Source organism: Pezoporus flaviventris, unplaced genomic scaffold (genome assembly GCF_033815535.1).
Source record: "Pezoporus flaviventris isolate CSIRO_AGI_PZ_B2104156 unplaced genomic scaffold, CSIRO_AGI_Pfla_v1 ptg000031l, whole genome shotgun sequence".
Lineage (NCBI taxonomy): Eukaryota > Metazoa > Chordata > Aves > Psittaciformes > Psittacidae > Pezoporus > Pezoporus flaviventris.
Window position 1 is genome coordinate 12,741,922 of NW_026892579.1, and position 26,486 is coordinate 12,768,407.

Below are 26,486 nucleotides of genomic sequence, written 5' to 3' on the forward strand. Positions count from 1 at the left end.
AGAGGTACAGGGGAATACAGATGCATAAGTAGCACTTCTCCTGATTCTGTGATAACATCCCAGTGGTTTAAAATAGCAGAACAGGCCCTAAGCAATACAGAAATTAATGTTCTTTGTTCTCATTTAACTTGGTATCCAGTTCATTGTTCATTCTGAAATTTAGTACTATGTCCATGTAGTGAGAAGTATCCTGTATCCACTCTCATAAGTTATGTAGACTGTTTAAGTGTATGCGCTGACTCAAGGTCTCAGCCTCAGTGGATATAAATGGATGACCTGAACAGTAACATTTACCTGGCATTTCCAGTACTAGCCTGGTCATCATGGTGCAGATGGGCTTTTTGAGTGATGGTGGAAGGTCCTGTCTTAGTGATGCTGCACAGAACTGAGGTAGATATTCCATGGTCCAAACTTCTTGTTCAGTTCTTTGGCCAAGTAGATAGACCTCCACTTAATTACTTTCTTCTTCCTCTGCTCTTCTTTTGAACACAGCTACACTCACCCTACTGTTAGTACACCCCCAGCCCTGAACAATCTCACACATTTTAGTTTAGTTTAGATTTTATTTTATATCTTTTTATTTCATTATTTTATTTAATTTTATTTCTTCTTAGAAATAAGAAACAAAATTGTATCCCTTGCAAGAAGGGCACGATTGATCCACAGGTAAGCTGGTATTTCTCTCACACTTGTGTCAGCAAGTTAAATTGACCCATTCCACAGCTGCTATTCACTTTGATGGCTTAAACAACTACCCCTTGCCGTGTAACTTATCACAGAATCACAGAATTCTAAGGGTTGGAAGGGACCTCAAAAAATCATCTAGTCCAGCCCTCCTGCAGAGCAGGGTAACCTAGAGTACATCACACAGGAACTTGTCCAGGTGGGCCTTGAATATCTCCAACGTAGGAGACTCCACAACCCCCCTGGGCAACCTGTTCCAGTGATCTGTCACTCTCACAGTAAAGAAATTTTTCCTGATGTTCACATGGAACCTCCTATGCTCCAGTTTACACCCATTGCCCCTTGTCCTGTCACTGGACATCACTGAAAAAAACCTAGCTCCATCATCCTGACACTCACCCTTTACATATTTGTAAAGATTGATGAAGTCACCCCTCAGTCTCCTCTTCTCCAAGCTAAAGAGTTCCAGCTCCCTCAGCCTCTCCTCATAAGAGAGATGTTCCACTCCCTTAATCATCTTTGTAGCTCTGTGCTGGACTCTTTCAGGCAATTCTCTGTCCTTCTTGAACTGTGGGGCCCAGAACTGGACACAATAATCCAGATGCGGCCTCACCAAGGCAGAGTAGAGGGGGAGGAGAACCTCTCTTGACCTACTAACCACACCCTTTCTAATGCACCCTAGGATGCCATTGGCCTTCTTGGCCACAAGGGCACATTGCTGGCTCATGGTCACCCTCCTATCCACCAGGACCCCCAGGTCCCTTTCCCCTTCACTACTGTCCAGCAGGTCAGCTCCCAACCTGTACTGGTACATGGGGTTGTTCTTCCCCAGATGCAAGACTCTACACTTGCCCTTGTTGGATTTCATCAAGTTCCTCTCCGCCCAACTCTCCAGCATGCCCAGATCTCGCTGAATGGCAACACAGCCCTCTGGTGTGTCAGCCACTCCTCCCAGTTTAGTATCATCAGCGAACTTGCTGAGGGCACATTCAGTTCCCTCATCCAGGTCGTTGATGAAAACATTAAACAGCACTGGTCTCAGCACCGACCCCTGAGGGACTGCACTAGTCACAGACCTCCAGCTAGATTCTGCCCCATTGACCACAACTCTCTGCCTTCTTCCTTCCAACCAGTTCTTGATCCACCTCACTACCTGATCATCAAGCCCACACTTCCTTAGCTTGTCTATGAGGATGCTGTGGGAGACAGTATGAAATGCCTTACTGAAATCAAGAAAAACCACATCGACCGCACTACCATCATCCATCCACCTAGTTACTTGCTCATAGAAGGCTATAAGGTTGATCAAACATGACTTCCCCTTGGTAAAGCCATGTTGGCTGCTCTTAATGACCCCCTCATCCTTGATATGTCACTGGACCTTTTGTTACTTTACTAAGGCGTAAGTAAAATTTAAAAGTGTCTGTATTTTGCAGATGGATGAGCAGAGCAACAAAGGATATAGGAAACATGCCTGAGGTTGGGCACTGAATCAATCAGAGGCAGAAGAAAGAATTAAATCCACATCTTCTAGTGTTTCTAGAATAAAGGCAACAGAGAATAGGGCAAGACAAAGGATCAAAAAGCAATGAGATAAACGATGCCTTTCCCAAACTAAACAAGATAAGCTTCTGACACAAATCATCCCACGTTAATGTTAAAATGGCTACCAAACTGCTGAACTTTGCCATGACAAGATGAGAAAATGCCCTTCCTACTGAATCTGAGCACGTCAAAGCCACCAGAGAAAGTGATAACAGTCATAAATGACACCAAAACTAAGTCAAGTAGTAGCCAAATTCTACAGCTGACTTCCTCCAACTAAGATTCAGTTTGTAACTGGATGGAATTGAATGAAAAATTATGAATTGAATGAAAAAAATATAATTTTTTGTTGTTTAAGCAGTTGCCAATAATTATTTCTTCCGAATACAACAATTAAAAGAAACCACTCTTCTGCCTCTAGTAAAAGTGTGTCATGTTGCTAAAAAACAAATCAGGGTCACTATGTACTTATTCCTGTAATAGTCCCTGGCAGTTTTGAGGAGGAATAAATTCAGAGTGAAAATTCTATTTAAGTGTCTGAACTGCTTAGTAATAGATATTTAATAAGAAACACATCTATATACAGGAATGTAAATTAGACAACTTGTATAAACACTTCAGTAGTGTAACTGTTTGATATATACTGGAGAATTCTTAAAAGACACTCATTAAGAGTCACAACTACCCTGTGCAAATCTTCACTGAGTTTCACTAGCCACTTTGATCCAGGCCTCCAGAAGAAGCCTTGTTTCTTGTTCTAAATCTTTCTTCTCTGGTTCTTAAGCCACCAAGGAGCAAACTTCCTCTCTTCTCAGCATTTGGGGCGTGGGCTTTTTTTAAATAAAATTCACTGTCATGGTGAATTTATGTGCAGCTGGTTTCTGTGACCTTTTATTGGCTGCAAAAAATCTCATCTGCCCTTTTTACAGACAAACTAGCACTCATTTACTTCTTAGAAGCTAAGCACTAAAAGAGGCACAATTTTCTTTTTAGTCCACTGTAGCTTTTTATTATTAAATGACCATTGCATCAATCATTCATTAGGAATGTGAAGTTATACTAATAACACAACAACTTCTGGGTTTCCTACTTTTTTAATTCTTGAAAAGTATGTGATTTTGTTATAATATATGCAAAAATCATACCTGTAATGTATTTTATAAATGTCTTAGTAAGGCGTGGCTTCAAGTATATTTGTGAAGAGAAATTGTTTTCATTGTCGTAGCTGGATTTATTTTGTCTTCACCAATGTAAGTAACTGTCTTTGTGATCACATGTGATTCACTCAGGTTTCATACAGAAAAAATGGTATTTCACCACCAAAAGATACTTTTCTATGTCATATCTTTGTTATGAAGCAATAAGTTTGTAGAGGTTTTGGTGGTCTTTGTGCATTATGCAAGTGTAAAAATTACCTCCCTCTTTGTATTTTTTGCATTTTATTTTCATTACATTTTCCTCTTTCTGGTAGCTTCCTGAACCCCCTGATTTCGGGAAGTAAATTAAATATTTATTACTCACTGCCTTCCTTATGTCTTGAACAGCATAACCCTGTTAATTTGATATTGTTGAAAAGTGGCACCTCATCATCACCTAGTAAAGACTAAGATCTGTTAAAAGGGTGATTTTATTCTCAAATGTGTATATAAAGGGATTTTCTGCTTCATCCCAGGCCGCAATTTTGCTTTAAGATACTGTATTTACTGAAATGCACTGTCTGGTGCAGCACTGGATGCCATTGCGCTTGCAAGCGCAAATTTGTGGCTTGTGGTTCAACTTCTTGTCTGCTGGGACCACCTCAGCCATAAGAAAAAGCAGACAGTTCACCTTTTGAGAGCAGAATAAACACTGTGAGACTAAAATGGTGTAACTTTGATGATTAAAAACTTGTTTAAATTGTAACAGACTTATTATATCACAGATTTAATTTTGAAAATAGTATCATCCAGGTCTTTTATGTACAATTCTGAATGTACAAGATCTTAGGGTGGAAGGTTTTATGAAATTCAGATGATCATTAAAGTGATGAACACTTAGATACCAGACTTAACTAATGATATTCAAATTATTAGTCCACAAATAATTTATTTTCTCTTTCTATTACAGAATTAAGTCCTAAAGTCATTGAAGAATGAGTGAATTTCAGCCTTCCTATCAGAATGGTACACCAGGCTTGTTTAACAGATCTTGGAGTGGATGGCACCATTAGTAGGTGATTGGTGCCACAGAGACAGTCATCCTTCCCTCTCTGACTGGGATTATCTGTTCAACAGGTTTAGTTGGAAATATCCTCATTGTGTTCACAATAGTAATGGAATAGTATGGAATCAAATACATTTTTCAATAAGATTTACTGTTAAAAATATAAATTGACTGCATGAAAGAAGTAATTGCCCAGCACAGGCAAGGATAGCAAGTCTTTCATGCTCTGTTTAGTCATTGACATTTACTTCTCATTAAAACAAATTAAATCATGAATATAGATAGCAGTAATTTATGTCTTCTTAGCCTTTGCCTCTATGAGATATAGCACTTCAGTGCATGAGTGACTTCAAACATACTCAAGGAAACCGAAATACATGCCTTCTTCCCTAGTTTCTGTTACAATTGGCAGCAATCTTCCCATTAGCATATGTAAAAGCTAGACTAACCTTTGAAGTTTAGTTATGGTACCTGCCTGGCATTATAATGTTTTACAAAATTCTTTGATCAGTTGAAATATAGTCTTTTTCTCCTTTGAAAACTGCTCCTCTACCTCATTATTTCTGCCTTTTACAGCAACATCCTAGAACCTACTGCTTTTTGCAGCACTACCTTCCTTCTGGAAACAGCCTTCGTGCTAGTCCAGGATTCTTACATGGCAGGAATTAATATCTCAAAACATTTTTGATGCATTCTGACAAGGTAAAACTACTGAAGTTGCTGAGGTATTGGGGGCCATAAATTCAGACACAACATTGTTTATGCAAGAAAATACCTTTTAGTCTCTTAATTTGAACAAGATATTTTTATATATATATATGCATATATAAAATAAAAAATAGCTGATGCTACCTCAAACTCTAAATCCATACGCATGTATCTTGAAAAGGTGTCTTTTATCTGAGGTGTAAATTTAGCATAAAGAATTATGACAGCATAAGGCTGATATGCATGGCACTCTACAAGGATTAATAGGTGGATTCCAGCCCTACATATTGTGCTTTTAAAGGGAAGATTTCCAAAGGACAACGCAGTATTAAGTGTCTGTCGGCCTCTGAGCTTTAGTAAACTTCCCTTGAAACTACCAGAAATCTAGTGCTTGGTACACTCAAGAACATTGTAGCTCACATTCTGAATGCGGAGGGAACAAATGTGGAAACAATATGTCTGAAGTGAACATAATGGCAATATGAATTTTTGAATGTATGAATGAATGGAAAGGAAAAAAGAAATCCTTGAGTTTCTAAAAATTAGTTATAGAGTCTTAAAAATAATAGAATGGAAGGAAACTGACATGGAGCAAAGATCATTTTTTTTTTACCCTGGTGAAAAGCCTTTGTCTAACTGAAATAAAAATATGAGAGACAGTGGGAATGTCTCTTTTCCCCAATGACTTGGGGAAAAAAAAGAATATAGTTTAAACTGTGTTTGCTTGAGAAAATTATAAGCATTCAAATTTATGGGCATGAGCATTAGTACACAGGAAAAGAATTTAAATAGTATATTAGAAAGTTAGTGTGGTAGTTACCAACACTAAAAAAGTCAGCCACAAGCCTCAGATTCTGTAAATAAATGTATATTTAAAATGCAGCTACATTTTGAAAAATAGCCATATCAGAATCTTGTCCTCTAGATAGATTGGATTCTGCTCAATGGCTCTGCTTCAGAGAGGTGTCTTGATCATATTTTCTCATTTCATTAAAATTAATGCTTTTTAATTTTTTTGCATTACAGAGTTCTTTAAAGAGAGAAATAAGATAGATTATCTCTCTAAGTAGAAAGTTATTCACTTTCCTGTAGCAAATGCTTTACTCATGGTAGAAGATGATAAAGAACAAACCTTGGAATTTCAGTTCCACAAATTTGTTTGCAAGTCTGCCAGCTGAGGACAAACATTTTAAAGTTTGAATTAAACTGGTATAATCTGCAATTTACTCAGAGAAAAATAACTAAATAGCCTATTGAAATTACATGTAATATATGTCTATGCAGTGAGATTTAATGTAAAAATTACTAACTCAATGACTTTTGGCTGGCCCTCCTTGTATGAATGGATTTCATCCGTAGGGAGTAATAAGAGTTGAGATACGCTGCTGTTTAATTAAAATGAAAATGATGAAGAAAATGCGGCAAGGGTTCAATGTCAGCCATAAGGAACCAATAACTTTCATACCAGCAACCCAGAAAAACTGGTCCTTAAAACTGTGGTTCTGTTAGCAAGTATTTCATGTAAACTTTATTTTTCATGTAAATACTGACTTTGGTGGGCAGCTGCTGGGAGAATGGCTGGTGTTTTATGGAGGCAGAAAATCCAATCCAGACAACCCCAATTAGCTCCATTATCCTGACTTTATATTTTGAAGAAAAAGCATGTTACAGAAGAGAAAAGGGCATCAAATACAATTTCAATTATTTACGAGTATTTCTTTTCAGATTAACCTGATTTTTATTAAGGTAACTAATGGTAAGTGGTAAAATAGCATGTCCTAAAATAGAGATTGCAGATATGTGTGGCAACACTTATTACTTGCATTCTGAGTTCTCAGCTGGAGAGGGTGTATTTACAACTGAATATAGTCAGCAGCAGAAAATTTTTGAAAACACTATGCATAGCTACTCTATCCAGATCAGAGATTTTATGTTATCAGTTTTTATATGTTATCTTCTTGGGAATTATTAAGTCAGAAAAAGAACAATACAGTAAGTTCAAGAATTATAACATGAAAAAAAATTGCTAAAGTGTGGATGCTCCTAGGTGGTGTTGATGACAAACAGGTTTCCTGAAAAGATTTTCAGAAGTAAATAGATTAACATGGAACTTTGAGGGATTGATTATGGGGCTGGCCAGATTTCGTATTTTCCTTCAAAGACCTGGGGCAAAGTGTAGGAGTGGGTCAATAATATTCCTAATAACATACACTGGGGAAATGTGGCTGATGTGAAGGAGTATGAGACTATCATACAGAAAGAACCAGATAAAGACTAAAGGAGGGACTAAAGCAATAGAAATAACATTTAATAGCACAAAGCCATGGAATTTTTTCTTATTAGTATTTTTTTACAAATAGGAAACACTGCTGTCAGTTAGAAAACAACAGAGGAAAAGCTCCTTGGATTGCTGTGGTCTGTCAAAGGCTAAAGCTGCATGAGAAGCACACACAGATGTAATACATGTAAGGCTCTGCCCTTCCAGGGAAAAGAGGAAAATGCCAATGACATTCTCCAGGCATGAAAATACAAACTCAGACCACTCTGAAGGGCCTGAAATGCAACTCTCACCAGCTGTTTCCAGGAAATATGAGATATTCAGTCTGGAATAAGAAAAGAAAAGAACAATTTCTAGAACCAGAATAATAGAGAACTATGAAAATTCACTTAGATTTGTTTAAAAAAAATTTTAAAAAAAAGACCCAGAAGTGTGTGCTTGCTCTCTGTAAATCAGGATCAAATACAGCAGAAAGGGTAAAGAGCTGTTTAAACTAAAGGCCAAAACTGGTATAAGAGCAACTGGGTAGACTGCAGTGAAGAGGCATTAAAGGTTGTTAACTGGATGGTGATTTATACCCTCCCAGAACAGTGATGTCTTGTGGTAGCCTTCAGTAGGAGTAATGGAAATAGAATGATTATTTCTGAATTGAAATTTCTCTATTATAAGGATGCCTTTTCTGCTCTTGTTGCCTGCAACAACCAACAACTTAATTCTATGACAAGGGTTATCTCTTCCAATCTTGGGTTCCTGCTTTTCCTAAATCTAGCAAAAGAAAACCCCGCGTTAAAAAACATACTTAGTGCCCTACGAAGTATCTCAGCTCTTCTGTTCTTTATTCATCGCTGAGATAGGGAGCTAAGTGTTGTTGCACTGAGACAGCATGCTGTCAGTTTTCTCTGATTTCTATGATTCTGTTTTAGATCTGTTTCAGAAATAAAACAAAAACAAGCTAATGTTAGAGATGTGGGACTTCCCATGATGACAGCTGGCACAGCAACTGATACATGTTTCTAAGTGATGTTGTCTGCCTTGACTGTGAGATTCAGTTAAACAGCCATATATTTTTGGACCAGGATTTGTCTTGGGTTTAGCAGTAGCAGTCATTTTTTCTCCTTCTTGGTAGCTGGTGCAGCGCTGTGTTAGGAGTACCTCCTTGGCTAGCCTAGGTCAGGCGTCCAGTCTCCGCTCCCTCCCAGCTTCCCCTCCTCCCTGCCAGAGCATGAGCCTCACAAAGTCCTTGGTCAGGGTAAATATCACTTAGCAACAACCGAAAACATCGGTATCCACAGGACTGCTCCCAGGCTGGAAGTCAAAACACAGCACTGCACCAGCTACCAAGAAGAAGAAAAATTGACTGCTACTGCTAAAGCCTTATCTAATTGTACAGATGTGAGCCAAATATTTTTCAGCATAACTTTGATTCCCCAAGTGAGTCATCAGGGTGCCTCCATAGAGAAGCACTACTGAGTGTAATACCTATCGTCTTTGTCATGATAAACTTCTCCCAGAGTTCTATTTCTCTGCAGAGATTGTAGAAGCCAAGAACACTAGGAGGCATTAGAGGTCTAAATTTCAAACTGAGAAAATTAACATAAAAGAATCCCACCCTCAATTAAAAGGAAAAAAGATAACTCTTTCCTGATAAATATTGAGATGTTTTTTCAGCTACTATGAGAAAATTACATGCACAGGAAAGATCCAAGAGGAAGCACATTACATACTTACCAGCACAAAAGTACTACAAAATAGGGTCAAGTATGTACAGGACAGATGCTGTTGGACATGGTCTTGTTAGGAACCAAGGATCTAGGTAAACTCCAAGTGAGAGCGGAAGGGAAGTGGACTGTGGTTAATGTCAGAGATGGAAATTTTAAAAAGCTTCCTCCAAGACAATCTGGTTTGTTGCAGATGGTTAGATTTTGTAGGGAAGGAGAAGTCTAGGTGGGAGGATGACTTTAAAGCTGGTTGTACTTGCCACTGCAGACATATCCCAGAAAAAATGCCATTTTATCCTTTTCTATTTGAAGAAAAGGTATGTGCTTGTGTTTTTAAATGTGTGATGCCTATAAATAATCTTGGTTTTGACCAACATGTCCAAACTAACACTTAAGCTTTTAGTTAATGAAGACTCTCTGTCCAGGAGGGTATAAATAAATTCTGATGACAGCATATAATTCAGTCAATGGGGATAAATAAAGACTGATGACAACATGTTATGCAATTGTCAGGTTCCTTGGTGTTGTTACTGGAATGACAGACAGTATATAGATTATTATGTTGTCATGCTGTTCAACACTTCTTTTTTTAGTAGATTGGGATAATTAAAATCCCAATCCATTAAAGCATTCTGCTCTTGTAATGCAGTAAACAAACCATGGAAAGGTCTGGTGAAGTTCAGAGCAAACAAGTGTGTTCTTCTAATTCTGTGTTTGAGGGATATGTTTTGGGGGGAAGTTTTGGATTTGTGGATGTTTTCGTTATTGCTGAGCAGTCCTACAGAGAGCCAAGGCCTCCTCATACCGCCATGGCAGTGAATAGCCTGGGGGTGCACAAGGAGTTGTGAGGGGACACAGCAGGGACAGCTGACCCCAGCTGACCAAAGGGATAACCCAGACCATATGGTGTCATGCTCAGCAATAAGCTCGGGGGAAGGTTGGCAAGGGGGCCACTGCTCAGGGACTGGCTAGGCATCAGTTGGTTCATGGTAACTGTTTTCACTTGTACCACTTGGTTTTCTTGGGTTTTATTTCTCTCTCTTGTTATTTTCCTTTTCATTAAAAGTTAGTAGTAGTAGTAGTATTTTATTTTATGTTATGTTAATGAACTGTTCATATCTCAAATTCAAATTCTCTTCCCCATCCTGTGGGGCGGTGGGGAGAGAGGAGTGAGCAAGCAGCTGTCTGGTGCTTAGTTGTCTGCTGGGATTATACCCAACAAGCATAAAGTGTGCAAGTTTCAAATCTGAGGTTCTCATTCTGAGTCCAGAAGTAGTTTCCAATAAAGTGTGATTTATCCTGTATATGTGAATAAAATGAAGCAGAAAAGGACCAATTAAGCTTTTTTTGTAAAACTACACGTACAGGCAGTTTCCAGATGCTTTGAAACCTGTGTGTTTAAGCATAATGGTGTTATTTGACACCTTGCAGGAAACACAGTCTGAGGCTTCTCTTTTCCTGGAGGTTTTGCATCCTTCAATGTTCACAAAGCTAAAGGCACTGGAGAAAAAGGTCACACATGCGTCATTTTCTCCACAAGCTCCAGTCATTAGTGCCAGCAGATATACTTTATGGATGTCTGGTTTTGGTTTCAGTATCATAACCAGATGACAGTGAATCATACTTTGTAATTTATTAAAAATGTTTGAAAAGAATATTTTCATCTGGCTCATTCCCTCTAGCTTAAATCTGTTTCTTTAGAAACATAGTTATTTCATATCTTGAAGCATGCAGTGAAGGCAACATGGAAAATATGACATTAAGAACTCTTCTCACACAGGTCCTTTTAGGAAATGATGGCCATAGCGCTGGAATTCTGAATGTGGTCCAAGGGTGGCCAGGTGGAGCTCTTCCAGCTGCAGGTTCTTAGGTGCCTTCCACTAAGAATGACAAATAAACTGGTACGTTGTAGTAGACTGGAAAAAAACTTGATTAGAGATACTGAGGGGGAGCATAGACAAATAGCTTAGATTAGACAGTCTGTAAGTGATCATAGGTAGGGTGATTTCTATATGGAGACTGTAAATAAGGACCTTTTTAATAAAGCCCTACAATTAAAAAATATTTTGCAAATATCAGTGCTTTCCAAAGATGCTTTATACTCCTTTCCTGACTTTGTATAGAGGAAGGCAATTTAAAGTCAGGAATTCTTTCATCTGCATGTATGACATTTGTCCAAGCCTAAATCAGGGGATGTACTAAGACAAGGATATCACACAAAAGCTATGCAATAAAGACATTATGAAACTAGCAAAGCCAAACTCCAGTACTTAGATGAAGACTCTGCATGCAGTTTTAAATCAGTTGCACTCCTTGTGTATGTATAAACCTCACAAGACTGTCTTTGAATATTTCATTGCATGCTAATTCTTTTCCCAGTGGATCATTCCTCTTTCAGCAGTTCCATTTTTACCTTCAGCATTCAAGAATCCCCTGTCTGCATCTTTCAGCAAGATTCAGCCTTGGGTCAGCTGCACTGCAAGAAGGCTCTGATCGCTCCTCTTATTTATGCTAGGCTTACATTTCTAGAGTTCCTATGTCTCTCAGACCTGTGTTTATTTTGAACACTTTATAGTTTTCAAAGGAGAATATGAATAATTGTGCTATTGTTAATAAAATAACCATTCAACCTCACTGGAAAGCAAAATTATGGAAAACAATATATTTTTCTTGAGCCTAAAATATTTAGTTTGAAATATCTTTGGGTTGACAAACTTCCCCAGGCTCTGAAATAGTGGTTCTGACAGTGTACTTATTTGTGTGGAGTTCAGTTTTGAAGTCTGCTTTATCAACAGTATAGTAGATATGTCAAGTCATCATCTTCATGTCTTCCAATTTATTTCAGAACCCAGAAGAAAACTATACCAGATATCTACATCTGCAATCTAGCTCATGCAGATTTGGTTAATATCATTGGCATGCCCTTTCTCACTCACCAGTGGGCATGTGGAGGCGAGTGGGTTTTTGGCAGCCCTCTTTGCGCCATCATTACCTCCCTGGGCACATGTAACCAGTTTACATGTAGTGCCATTATGACCGCAATGAGCTTGGACAGGTATGTGGTTTCACATTTTCATTCTATAATCCAGGACAATGATATCTGATTGTGTTTATACAAAGCTGTAGTAACTCAAAAAAGAGAAATATCATCAGTCATGGTTGATGATTTTTTGAAAACTGGAAGAATCTTTTTCTGATGTTCGTGGAGGTAGCAGAAATATTTTAAGTCTTGCTATAGCATCATGCTATGCACAAGTCCTTAAGCAATCTCAGTCACCACACAGTGCTACTACTCTGAGGCTTATCTTTAGAGACAAAACTTCTAATAAAGGCTTAATGTCACTAAACCAAGATTTGGTTTAACCATTCACATTTCAGATTAAAAAATGGCTTCCAAGCAGACTGCAGAAACCTACTGTATCTGTTATTTGTTAAAATCATTGTTAAAATTCATTAGGAGTATGACAAAAGTTTTAGCTTTTATCATAACTACAGATTTTAAAAACAGCTTCTGTATGTTCTTGATCTTAAAGAAAAAAGTCAAATTCAGGAAAGAAAAGTCTACTTTGATCCAAAGAGGTCTTCTTTTATAAGTCAGAAAGAGCATGAAGGAAAAAAGACAAACTATCCTGCATAGCACAAGACACTGGTCAGTCATTAAGAAGAATCTAGGCTAAATAGAGTCGATGGGAAGGACACTTGGTATTGAACCTGTACCATACAAGACAGCATGCTTCCATGGAAGTGAAACGTTGTCACTAAAAGGAGGGAGAGAAAAATTATCAGAAAGCAGAAAGCAGAAATTGCAAGTTATAAACAATTTTGAAACAGATGAATTATGGCGATCATAGAGCCATAATATTAGAAGTCTTATTTCATTGACATGAAATTAAAAAAGAGTCAAGAAATTATCAGTTCCTTTGTAGTTTAATTTTTAAAGCTCTCTTCTAATATTTGCATATGAGTAATGTGACAAATGAAAGCCTTTTCTTATATTCCTGAAGAATTTACACTTAGCAGTACCTTTACTATTTCTGCTTAGAGAAAAATTTTCATGCAAAAGACAGCACGGATTAAGGCAGAATGTCAAAACCTGGTATAAAAAATAGTTTATGTCCCAGCTAAAGCCATGTCTTAACATGGACATTTGTTTTGTTGTGTTTTGTTGGTTTTTTTTTTAAGGTAAAGCCTGTGCTTTCTTTTCTATTTTGAGGAAAGTTTTTCCATCTCAAATACACTTGCCTACGCAAAGCTCTTCAAATTGCTTCTCTCCTAATACCAATACCTAATATCTGCTAATACAAATTATGACACGGTAGCCAAGAGAGACAAAGATTTTTCAGGTGACAAGTTCCCTGACTGTTTATTGTTTGATAATTTCAGTAAAGCACCTCTGAAGCCATCTAGGACCTTTTCATTAAGAGAAAAGATTAAACCAGATATTTTGCAAAAAATCAGCAGAATTTATCAGGCTTTCTTTGACTGTAAAATCATCTCACATTTGCAATAAAAGCAAGAAACATAATTATACCTTAGTAAAAGTTATGCCTACTGCAACATTGGACAACTTTGTGTTCTCTTTCACATATCTCAAAACAAAGAAGCACTTCTAAAGGAAGACAGGAACTGGTCAGACCTGGGAAGCCACTTCCAAAAGGAGCCTAAGCTGAACAAAATAACTACGACATGCAAATTAATATCTGTCATATTGCTGGATGGTGGGTTTATTCCTATAAATCCTCTGCTTCATTATGGGAGTGAACTATGTCACGCAATGGTCCAATAGAGACTTTATTATTTCAGCTTTTTTTTTTTTGTGAATCAGATTTCCTTATAAGATCTTAAGAAGTGGCAAAACCCAGCTGTTCTCTCCATGGAGCTTTAGAGGTAAATTTATGAGGAGTACAATGTATAAAAGTTTGCTTTTCATTACTCATTTTCATATGAAATTAAAAAAAAATAAAAAAAAAAAAAATAAATAAAAAAAGAGCGCTGTAAAAACTATGCAAGTTGAGTATATATATTAACATTTCTGAAAAAGTTTCCTAAACTAACATCAAACATATATTTTTAATGCAGATTCATTTTTAGGCAGACATTACATAAATTATATTTCAATGAAAAATTGGTAGTACAACTTTTGCTTGTTGGTTAAAAGAAACTTTCATAAGAAGCAGCTCCTAACACCAGTTCCTTAGGCGAGTACGAACATGGGCACACACAGAAAACAATCCTAATCCCCCATGTACATGAAGAGTAAATCTGTCTGTTTGTCCTGGGTTTAGCTGTAGCAGTCAACAAAAATATTAGGATGCAAATCTGGCATAAGTGAAATCAGAACTGTGTACAGTGCAGATAGCAACTCCTCAAGCCCAAATGTTGATATACTTTTATGTTGTGTTGCTGTGTCTGGCAAGACAGGAAAGATGGAAAGATGGGACCCAGTATAATGTCCCATATAAATGTTGTTACTTGGAACGTTCCAATAAGCCACTTGACTTTAGTTGAAGATTAACCCTGTAATTAGTGATGATAGTGACTTCTTTAAAATGTCAAAGGAACACTTTTGTCTATGACATTTTTAAAAGATAGCCAAGAATTACACATTCTGAATAACTGATGCAGAATAAGAAGTTACATCATCCTTTATTCGTTCATGGCACAAAAGATGGCAGCTTTTGATAAAGCCTATGATAAAGCCTATGCTGGACTTTCTTTCTGTGACAGGATGCTGTGAAGCACATCTCATTCCTTTTAGAATGAATTCACTGGAACATGTCACAGGAAAATGCCACTGTGTCCTTTCTTATAGAATGCACCTGCTGCTGACTACTCCTACAAACTTTTGTTAAAAGAAAAAGCGCGATCTTTTTGACAGGGGTTTGGTTGCCTGTGATCCAAGGCGTACTTTTGGTATGGCACAGCTATATAAACTTGTCTCGGCCCCCTCAGAAAGTTGCTAAATATTAAGCAGTGCAAAAATACCTAGAGTAGATCCATGTATGCTAAGAAAGTTAAGGTACATCAAAGCCAGAGACAGATTTCTGAGGTGGAGACAGCAGTTCAAAGGTTCTCGAAGAGAAACACTGGCACAAAGTAGTATAAAATACTAACAAGAATCAGGGAGTCTGAAGATGCCATTTCACACCCATTGACAGCTGTACAGCAAAGACTCAAGGGTGCCATACAGAAATGATAAGAGTACTAAGATTTAGCCTAGGATCTTGTTAGTCCTAGTTGTCTGTTGCCTACTGTAATAGCCAAGAAATAACCACTTTTTGTGAATATCTTGTTTCCAAAGCGCCTCTGTGCATGGGAAAAGGACCCTGAGCAAGCTCCTGAAATCTGAGAGTTACACAGGGTACCAGTCAATTTTGAGGCTTGCATAAACATTTATTCAGCCTATCCCTTTAAGGCCTCAGCCACATAAATGGAGAAATGAAGCTGGGAAGATAAATCTGGAGTAAGTAGCTCTGTGACAGCTGAGAAGAAACAGTCAGGTGTTCCAAGTGTTTGCAGCAGCAAAGACTGACAGGCATGAGAAAATGTGTCCTGGTTTGCCCATTGTTGTAATGCTGCTCTAAGAAATTAAAATTTACCAAGGCAGTATCACTGGTAAGGTGGGGCCATATCTCTATGGAAGTCATGGGCTTTCAGTTATTTAAAACCAGAACCACTGGATTTGCCATGGACTAATCCATTTACTCATTCTTCATACTCATTTTTCTATCTCTCTTTGCTTTACTTCACATGCAGTCACAAGCACCTTAGCCAAAGGAAAACGTAAAAGCCTTATAAAATCTCATTAAATACTTTCTCTTTTAAAGTGTTACCTTGGCCTTCACAATCATACCACGCACTATGATGGTAGTTGGTCTCACAGATGTTGCTCCAGGCAGCATCAGAACAGCAAGTCTGGCAGAAAGGCAGAAAGAAATGTTGTAATAGGCATGGGTAACAGGCACTCTATGCCTTGAACTTTTTGAGAGCTCTGCAGGCTCCATCACTGCCTCCTTCTCCAGCTCTCTGTTTCAGGTAAGTATTCTTCAGACTTTTCCCAATAAAAGACTCTTTCATTACTGAGAATTACTTTGTCAGATGAGGGCACATGTCTGCCTTCAAGTTCCACTCTCTGTTTGAATCTTAAATTACCCCTTTTTTGAAGACCAGCACATTTTCCCAAATGCACCACTCACGGAATTTCACAATTTTTATCATTGGACAATAGGCGAGATTAAAAATTACACCCAAACTGAAACAACCAATAGAAACCCACTGCTGCAAAAGAATGGAGACAAGAGATCCTTGATAAGTATTTAGGATCAGATTAATTTCTTACTGTCTGGGGAAGGGTAAATGAGAATACTGGCAGGCTGGAATAAGTTCAAGTTCTATCAAGAAAATAACATCATTTATGTTGAATTGAATTGAATTTGTGGTGGTGTCTTCATACCATCCACCCTAATTATTTCTCTTGCATCTTTAAATTCATTAAATGACTTTTTTTTCCTTTGCTGAGCTGAATATTAGAAATCAGAATTAGAAAGCCAGGTAAATTATCCTTTATATTAACATATCTTTATATGAAAATATCCAGAAAAATAACCGTGTGAAAACACAAAGTGTGAAAGAAAGTGTGGAAACTCATCTAACAATACTTAGGGAAATACACTTCTGTAAAGGCCAGATTTTAAGGCATCATTAGTAAACTATGCTTTTCTTTTGGGAGAATCCTGTGAAAATTCAGCTGTGTATCCAGGAAAACACTGCCTACAAAACAAAATGAGCCAGCACGTAGGCAGTGACAGGCACTTCTGGAGCTGGAAGGTGTGGATTTAGTGCCTAGAAAGTTCCATTGCACGCACCATTCCTTCCCTTAATGATCTTCAATGACCATTAATGCAGTTAGTTTTATTACAAACTGCATTAGTCCACAGCCACTAGACTGCAGCTGCTATCAGAATGAGTTACATTCACTGTTGGTAAGTTTTGAGCTGCGTTGCGCTCTGGTCCTTTGGGCAAAGGCAGTATCACCCGCTAAGTCACATGTCACATGGTGCCTTAAGAACTTCAGCCCTTTACATGCTAACAGCCCTCTCTCTGAGGCTCTGTAGCTGGCTTTCTGTTGGCAGCTCTGTGCACAATCACCCAAGCCACCGCGGCAGCCTTTCCCAGAACCTCTGGGTCAGCCCTTTCCCCCTGTTCCCACGCTGTGGATCTCGCAGTTATCCTCCCAGCCCTGCACCTGCAAATCCAACAGCATTGTTACAGTGGGTTCTCATGGGAAGGAACTGCCACCAGCGTGAGAATCACCCCTTCTTCCCCTCCCTTTTCCTACCCTGTGGTCAAAGCTTCTCGTTGATATTAGTGGACCCAGAGAAGGATGCTTGTCTGAAGCTCCCCCATTGCTTCTCTTTCTCCTTTCATTTTGACTTTTCCCTTAAGGTAACTATATTCCATCAGCTACAAACTCTTCTAATAAATCTCTGTGCATGTGAACCTGTCTCAAAAACCTTTGTGTAATATACATTGGCGCCACGTTGGGCGCCAAAAAGAACTGTCGTGGTTTAAACCCAGTCAGGTAACTCGTTCGCTCACTTCCAGTGACCAGAGGTCTGTGTCCGTCTCCCCCGTCTCCCCCCCCCCCCCCCGGGGCTCTCCCCTTCCCCGCTCCCGGAGGAACAGGGAGGAGGATCGAGAGAGTGCAACTCCTACGGGTTGAGACAAGAACAGTCCAGCAACAAATCACCACCGCTACTATCAGCTAAAACAATGATAAGGGAAAATAACAAGGGAAGAGAATACGATACCACCGATACCACCGGCCAAGAAAGCGAGTTCCATCCGGAAGCCCGTGTCCTTCCGGGTAACTCCCAGTTACCCCCCACCCCGGGCATGACGTGCTGTGGTATGGAATACCTCCCCGGCTTCAGCCGAAAACATCGGCTTCACCAACACTGTTCTCAAATTAGAAGTCAAAACACAGCACTGCACCAGTTAACACAAAGGAAAAAACATGACTGCTACTGCTGAACCCAGGACAATACAGTTCTAGACTCTTCATGAAAGAGCAAATAATCAATGTTTTTATGGTTAGGTACCTTGTGAGCTTAAGCAAATTGAAACAAAAAGAGGATCTCACTGAAACCTTTCTGCTAAGGAGGAACATATGAAAGCATTAAGGACCTTTCGTATCATCCAACTGTAAGCACCAGCTAAAGTTCAGTCTCTCATTAACAGCAGGCAGTAGACATGTCTAAAAGGTGATTCACAGGGTGTATGAAGAGCACAGCACAGGATGAAACATCATGTCCTGTCACTTTCCTTGCAGCCAGTGGGAAGAGAGGGGCCTGGTTAGGCACACTTCTTACTCCATGTCAGCTAGTAATGTCACTTTTCTGCACATCCCTGACATATCCTATTTCCATCTTACACACTTCAATTTTCTCACAAATACCTTGTTTAATTAACAGTTTATTCACAGTTTGTAATGTCCACTGCAACTGTCTTCAGCATTCTTACTTTGGAAACATATTTACTGCCCCTTTAAAAAAGAGTTGCAGTATTGCTCCCTTACTTTGCATAGAGATGTTGTTGTTTGCACCACCTAAAAAAATGAAAGCAAGTTCAAAGTATGCATAGTACAATGTGCTTACATGGAGACTAAGAGGCCAAATTTTGTGGAAAGCAGTAGTAATCACAAGTTTTAAGAACCTGAGAAGCCTGTAAATTACCCTCTATTACGCAGATCCTGTAAGCAGTATCGATGTCAGAAGCTGTTTCCATGAGGCAGCCAGTGAAACAGGAGAGGTAGCTGTACCAAGAATGGAACAAAGTAGCTCTACCATTGCAAATGTAGGGGATTTCTGTTCTTTCTGTGACTATCATGAGGACTGAGAAAAACGGCATGAAATTAGAGAAAGCTTTTTAAGATATCTTGTGCCAGAAAAGCCTTTTGCCGATTCTAGCAATAATGGCCATTACTTTAACATTATTTAAGGAAAAGAACTTGATTGTTGCAAAGCTTGAATAATTAAAGAAATCTATTTCCTACTCATAATCAAGTAAGACTGAAAATAAGCTAATAAAACATGAAATATGAATCTTTCTTGATCTTATGCAACAGTTCCTGATCTTCATTGGCACAATTTTTGTATGTCTGAATTTTTAAGATTTATTTCCTACACGCTAGTCTACTATAATTTGTTAAAAACTCTTATTATATTAATTAAATAATGTTGTGACAGAAAGCATAATCAATTATAACAACACCTGTTGAATGTTAAGGGATTTGCTCGAATAAAAAACATTCTGACACATTGTACTAGACAACCTTTTAAAAAATGCAGTTTCCTTCCTTTTCAATGGTTATTCTTAGAATTGTTCTTTTGCAGTCAACAATTTTAACCTTGATATTTTATACTTTTTTTCTGTTCTATTTCTCTGTTACCTTGTTTTACAGGTACCTCGCTCTTGTCCAGCCATTTCGTCTAACCAATCTGAGAACAAGATCAAAGACAATTCAAGTCAATTTATGTTTATGTGTGATGTGACTTATTCTGATGTTCCCTGTGTGGGTGTACTCAAAAGTAATCATGTTCAAAGATGGTTTGGAAAGTTGTGCTTTTGATTTAACCTCACCTGATGATGTTCTCTGGTAAGTTTTCAAAGCGAAGGGTATCACATCTTCAGCTGATCTTGAAGATACCGCCCGTTTTGTCTTTAACATCCCAGGCAGGCAGACGGATGGAATAGAATAAAATAGAATTAAAGGTGGAAGCTGAGCTTTATATCATTCTGATCATTAGACCAGTTTGTATTGGTAATATAGGGGCTGCCCCACCATGACCAAGTTCAGCAAGATAGCTCCCATAACAAATGTAACAGATAAGGACATCTGCTTCTCTTGCTGCATTTAGGTAACCGGTTTGCAAGTGAAAACTCATTGCCCCTTCTGACCTGGCAGACTGTCATGTTTGGAAGATATAGATCACAGAAGAGATTAAACACTCTTCAGTTTGCATATATGGCTTTCCAGTATCTCATGGCCAAACAGATGTCTGCCTACTTAGAAACATAGAATCATAGAATGGTTTGGGTTAGAAGAGACCTTAATATCCAGTTCCAATCCCCCTGCTACAGGCAGGGATGCCTTTCACTAGACAAGGTTGCTCAAAACCCCATCTAACCTGGCCTTGAACACTTTCACAGCTAATCTGGCTACAAATCATGCAAAGGACCTACCAGCAAACAATCATTTTCCAAAGCAAGAACATCCAGTCGGCTACACTAAAGCAGAAGAGCAGTTTGGAGAAGTGGTTGCTTTCTAGAATTTTTTTGTTGCTATTGTCCATTTCGTTTTTAGAAAGTAATTACAGAAAATCCTATCTTTTGATACATTATTCACTTGGCCTGCCATGAAGAGAAAATTTGTTTTTTATTAGTATGGAATGAAAAAAATACTTGAATTCAAGCTAGCTTGTTGGTGATGACTAACAAGGGACATGAAAGAAAATTTTAGAAACCTTATGTAACAGTAACTTTTGGCTGATACTGGGTGGTCTTAAATTAGCATGTTCATTTGGATAAGGATGGTATTTTTGGGGTGAATATCCCAATTGTCTCCAAGTAGAATAGTTAGGGTTGGAAAGGACCTTAAGATCATCTAGTTCCAACCCCCTTGCCATGGGCAAGGACACCTTACGCTAAATCATATCACCCAAGGCCTCGTCCAACCTGGTCTTGAACACTGCCAGGGATGGAGCATTCACAACCTCCCTGGGCAACCCATTCCAGTGCCTCACCACCCTAACAGGAAAGAATTTCCTTCTTATATCCAATCTAAACTTCCCCTGTTTAAGTTTTAACCCGTTACCCCTTGTCCTATCACTAGAGTCTCTAATGAAGAGTCCCTCTCCAGCATCCCTATAGGCCCCCTTCAGATACTGGAAGGCTGCTAGGAGGTCTCCACGCAGCCTCCTCTTCACCAGGCTGAACAGCCCCAACTTTCTCAGCCTGTCTTCATACAGGAGGTGTTCCAATCCCCTGATCATCCTTCTGGCCCTTCTCTGGACTTGTTCCAACAGTTCTATGTCCTTTTTATGTTGAGGACACCAGAACTGCACACAATACTCCAGGTGACGTCTCACAAGAGCAGAATAGAGGGGCAGAATCACCTCTTTCGACCTGCTGGTCATGCTCTTTTTGATGCAGCCCAGGATACGGTTGGATTTCTGGGCTGCAAGAGCACACTGCTGGCTCATGTTCATTTTCTCATCAACCAGCACACCCGAGTCCTTCTCCACAGGGCTGCTCTGAATCTCTTCTCTGCCCAACCTGTAGCTGTGCCTGGGATTGCTCCAACCCAGGTGTAGGACCTTGCACTTAATGTGGTTAAACTTCATGAGGTTGGCATCAGCCCACCTCACAAGCGTGTCAAGGTCCCTCTGGATGGCATTCCTCCCCTCCAGGGTATCAACCAAACCACACAGCTTGGTGTCATCGGCAAATTGCTGAGGGCGCACTCAATCCCACTGTCCATGTCAGCGACAAAGATGTTAAACAAGACCGGTCCCAACACCAATCCCTGAGGGACACCACTCGTTACTGGTCTCCAGCAGGACATTGAGCCATTGACCACAACTCATCATAGAAGGCCACCAAATTGGTCAGGCAGGATTTCCCCTTAGTGAAGCCATGCTGGCTGTCACCAAGCACCTTGTTGATTTTCATGTGCCTTAGCATGCCTTCCAGGAGAATCTGCTCTGAGATTTTGCCAGGCACAGAGGTGAGACTGACTTGTCTGTAATTCCCCGGGTCATCCATTTTCCCCTTCTTGAAAATGTGGATTATATTTCCCTTTTTCCCATCATCGGGAACTTCACCTGACTGCCATGATTTTTCAAATATGATGGACAGTGACTTAGCAACTTCATTCACCAGCTCCTTCAGGACCCGCAGATGGATTTCATCAGGACCCACGGACTTGTGAACGTTCAGATTTTTAAGATGGTCTCGAACCAGATCCTCTCCTACAGTGGGTGCAAGGTCTTCATTCTCACAGTCCCTGCATCTGCCTTCCATCTGCAGTTCTCCCGAGAGCTTCCTGAGGGGGCCTATGTTCTCCCTAGTCTGTTTTTTATTTGCTACATACCTGTAGAATCCTTTCCTGTTATCTTTAATGCCTCTAGCTAAGTTTAATTCTAACAGGGCCTTAGCTTTCCTAACCTGGTCCCTAGCTTCCCAGACAACATCCCTGTGCTCTTCCCAGGCCACCTGTCCTTGCTTCCACTTATTATAAGCCTCTTTTTTCATTTGAATTTTCCTCAGCAGCTCCTTATCCATCCAAGGAGGTCTCCTGGCCCTCCTGCTGCACTTCCTTCTGGTTGGGATGCAACACTCCTGAGCTTGTAGCAGGTGATCCTTGAAGATCAACCAACAGTCTTAGGCACCAGTGCCCTCTAGGGCTATATCCCATGGAACCTTGCTAAGCAGGTTTCTGAAGAGGCCAAAGTCTGCTCACTTGAAGTCCAGGGCAGTGAGCTTGCTGCACGCTCTTCTCACTGTCCTGAGGATCTCAAATTCGAGCATCTCATGATAGCTGCATCCAAGGCTGCCTTGGAGAGTCACATTTCCAACGACACTTGAGGTCACATATTCAGCAGTCTCAGATTGTGTGATCTGTATTCTTTTCAGGTGAAATCAGAATGGAAAAAGTGCTCCAGAAAATCAATGAATGGACTCAAATCACTGTTGTGTACTCAGTCCTCACAGGGTGCAATTAGAGAAAGTTCTAAGATAAACCCCCTAACATGGGTGTAGTGCATCATGCCCTAAGCACCAAGTACTTCACTCTACAGATTTTCACTAGTCATTTGTACCACTTGTTAATGCAAAGCCAATAAGAGTGTATTTGAGCCTTTTTTGTTCCAGCTTCCCTTCTCATTGCCCCCCTCCATTTGAATCACAACCAGATTTTTAATGGAATTAATTCTAACTCCAGAGCACCAAAAAAAGAAAAAAATGTGTAGCAGTTCAGAAGTTAACTATTTTCATGTCAGCAAAGATCAATGAAAATCACTACTGAAGATGTAAGGTATGAGTAAAAACAACCCCTGAAATATGACTGAATATTTTCAAGAACTTGTGAAGGACATGAGCCCCTAATAGCCTGAACAAAATCAAAGAACATAGGAGAAAAACAAATTTGAAAGAATGTTGGGAATTCAGTCTAGTCCATCCTCTCTCAGATGGCATGACCAGGTAGACAGTTTAAAACACAATGAGTGTCAATAACCAGAAAGTTTAACAAATTATCAAGATGTCAATCTGTAAAGCAATAAGAAAATTGATGTCTATTTGTCAGGAACAAATTATAACAATCTAATTTCCTTCTTTGATGGAATCTCGCCTGATAAAGACTAAATAAAAGTAAAATATCTTGAACTGTAACAACACATCAGCTAGGAAAGATGGTGTCAATTAGATTACACTAGCAGTGCAAGAATGGTAGAAAAAACTGTGCTCAGAAGATGATATACTGGTCTACTATCTGACAAGCAAAATATCAGGGGACTAAACAGACTATGTCCTGCATAAATGTTTGCAATAATTATCACTAATTACCCAGGTGCGGGAAAAAGTGCACACATAAAGAATTTGGAAAGCTGAGAAGTATCCTTTGTAGTTTTCCTTTTGTAGTCAACCATATTCCAAGAACTATTCTATGATTCTATGATTCTATAAGTGCTAAACACGGCCTTAATACTTACAAGTACTTGCAGTTCTAGGTGCTTGCTGCTATCTAAAACAAGCTCCATGTATCTCTAATCAAGAATTGCAAATCAGAGACCATTTTATGAAAAATGACATTTATATTTCTTTTACGTTTATGTGATTGTATTTGTGTAATAATCTTGTTTGTTCCTCTTACATTTTATTTTTCAGGTATACACTTTGTCTTACTATAACAACTTTCTTTTATCCTTTACCACTGTTATTTATTTGCTATATTTTAATTTTATGTTACACATGGGAAACATACCAGCAAAAAAGCAAGCAGTAAGGTAAAGTATTATTCATGCTTCTTCCTATATCACATGCTGTGCTCAGACTGGTGTAGGTTTTATATGTAACAGGACAAAAAGAACAATCCTAAAGCAACAGTTAGACACTGCATTACGTAACATTCAGCGCTTCAGACACTGTATTATGTTCCCAGGAAACAAACTGGGTATGGGATTCAGGGAAGAAGCAAGGTAACAGAAAAAAGGAAACATTGTGGAGGAAGTTGCGGCTGGAGTTCTCGGTTTATCTGAGGACGACAAAAGGACACAACTCAACCCTGTACTTCTGGCTGCGGGAGGTTATCTGGTCTCATGGCTCCAAGGCCTCAGTTCAGGGATTGGGAAACTCAGGGAGAACATGGGTGCCTAGTCTGGTACGAGCTGCTATGCCCCAGGGAGCTGCAGGTTGAGCGTCTCCAGGCTGCACTGCCCATCTGCGGAAAGGGGACTCCAGGCCCCACAAGGATCCCTAGCCACTGTTGGCAGCTTGGGGAAATCCAGGCAATAAAAGAAAATTGGCACATGAACAGATGAAATACAGTTCCCCAATTTCTGTGACAGCAGTTCTTCTGCTTGTACCAATCTTCTGTCAAAAAGGAAATTGATTTCCATTTTAGTGTAGTTTCTAATTTCTCAGTCAGGAGTATCATTTTCTTCTTTGCTCTAAGTCTCTCATAATCATAGAATCATAGAATCATAGTTAGGGTTGGAAAGGATCTTAAGACCATCTAGTTCCAACCCCCTTGTTGTGTTTTAAGTGGATATTTCCAGATGTTAGATGTAGTTATTGATGAAAAAAAGATGTAGTTATAGATGAAAAAGAATGCAAAGCTATAAAGCTCTCATGCTGAAAAGGAGTAAACATTCTTAATGAAAATAATTGACAGTATTTCATCAAATACATGTAAACTACTCTCAAGTGGCTCCTGTATGTGGCATAGAATTAAATTCAGCAAAATAATCAGAAGAAAAAATAATGTACAACCAATAAAAATATATGAAGTTGTTGAGAGCTGACCTTTACTTGCACTGTTATTTGGTCTCAAATAACAGCTATTCTTTAGTAAACTCAATCCATGCCATCATTTTCCCATCTTCATTTTCCATGCTAGGAAACCTTCTTTTATTTGTTTTGCAGTTACACCACCAGTATCCCCAGGCAAAGAATCCTGAGCCTCACTAAGATGGTGCTTGCTCTCGTCAGCCCGTTTGTGGTAAGCGCTGCCCCATTCCATGTAATCCAGCTCATGAATCTTCAGGTTTCTCAGCCAACCCTGACCTTCTACGTGAGCTACTACATCTCCATCTGCCTCAGCTATGCCAGCAGCAGAATTAATCCCTTTCTCTACATCCTGCTTAGTGGGAACTCCCAGAAGCGTCTCTGGCGATGCACAAAAGCGGAAGTCAGGATGACAGACCAGGATGTCAATGGCAGTGTAAACACAGTCAAGTTTTTGATAGAAGGGTTTTCTCCCAGGAAAAGTGCATTATATACGTATAGATTTTTTCAGGTGCAGTAGATAGGCCTGATTTCACTACTTTCATGAAAGTGTAACTCAGAAATGGCTTTGTTGCTGGAATTGTTGAGCTGATGTAAGAGGATCTGTATCATTCTTTGACATGTTAGAACTCCTTGAGGAGAGATTCTCTACAAAATGTTCTTTGTTACTATGCCATTGCCTTTTTTTAATGATGATTTGTACAGAGATGAACCAAATGTATCGAGACAAAAGCGGAGTTTTAGAAAAGCTGTAGTCCTTCAGTAGTAACAGAATAATTGTGGCAGGCTTTTAGGATCTGACACTGGGTGTGAAGTCATGGAAACTGTAAGTTAATGGCCAAAAGAGTCTTAGTTACTGATGACTCAGAAGAGGGTAACTATTGATTTTTACCCTATCTACAGCTGTCTCATCTGGCACTCACTTCTGCAGCTATTAAAGTCAGGGGAGAGACATAAAGGCCCTTTCAGAGGAAAACTACTTTTGAATTAACCTTTGTACATATTCTTGCAAACAAGTGAATTCACAGTGTGCATCATCGGAAATTATTAAACTTGAGTTTTGAAAGGAACTGTATGTTTCTCTGCTTCTCTTTTCTCAAAATCTCTGCTTGCAAGACAAGTCTGAGAAAGGTGCTCAGTCCTGAAAGGGCCTGCTGTTAGTCTCACTATGAGTGCTGAGGGTAACTTGGTGCTTTCCCAGGATGCACTCCCACTCATTTCAAGTGGGGTAGAAGAATGCCTACTTGTTGTCAACAATTAATTTACAGATTTCTAGTAGGTGATGT

General features: G+C 39.2%; 1 protein-coding gene across 1 annotated transcript; it reads left to right on the plus strand.

The window, feature by feature from the left end:
• The first annotated feature begins 323 nt into the window (after nucleotides 1-323).
• MCHR2 (melanin concentrating hormone receptor 2) lies at nucleotides 324-25,720 on the plus strand. Its single transcript, XM_061461486.1, is given in 7 exon segments — nucleotides 324-358; nucleotides 615-666; nucleotides 4,442-4,545; nucleotides 11,984-12,190; nucleotides 19,598-19,792; nucleotides 24,082-24,195; nucleotides 25,339-25,720. Coding segments are annotated over 7 exon segments (1,089 nt in total).
• Nucleotides 25,721-26,486: the final 766 nt, after the last annotated feature.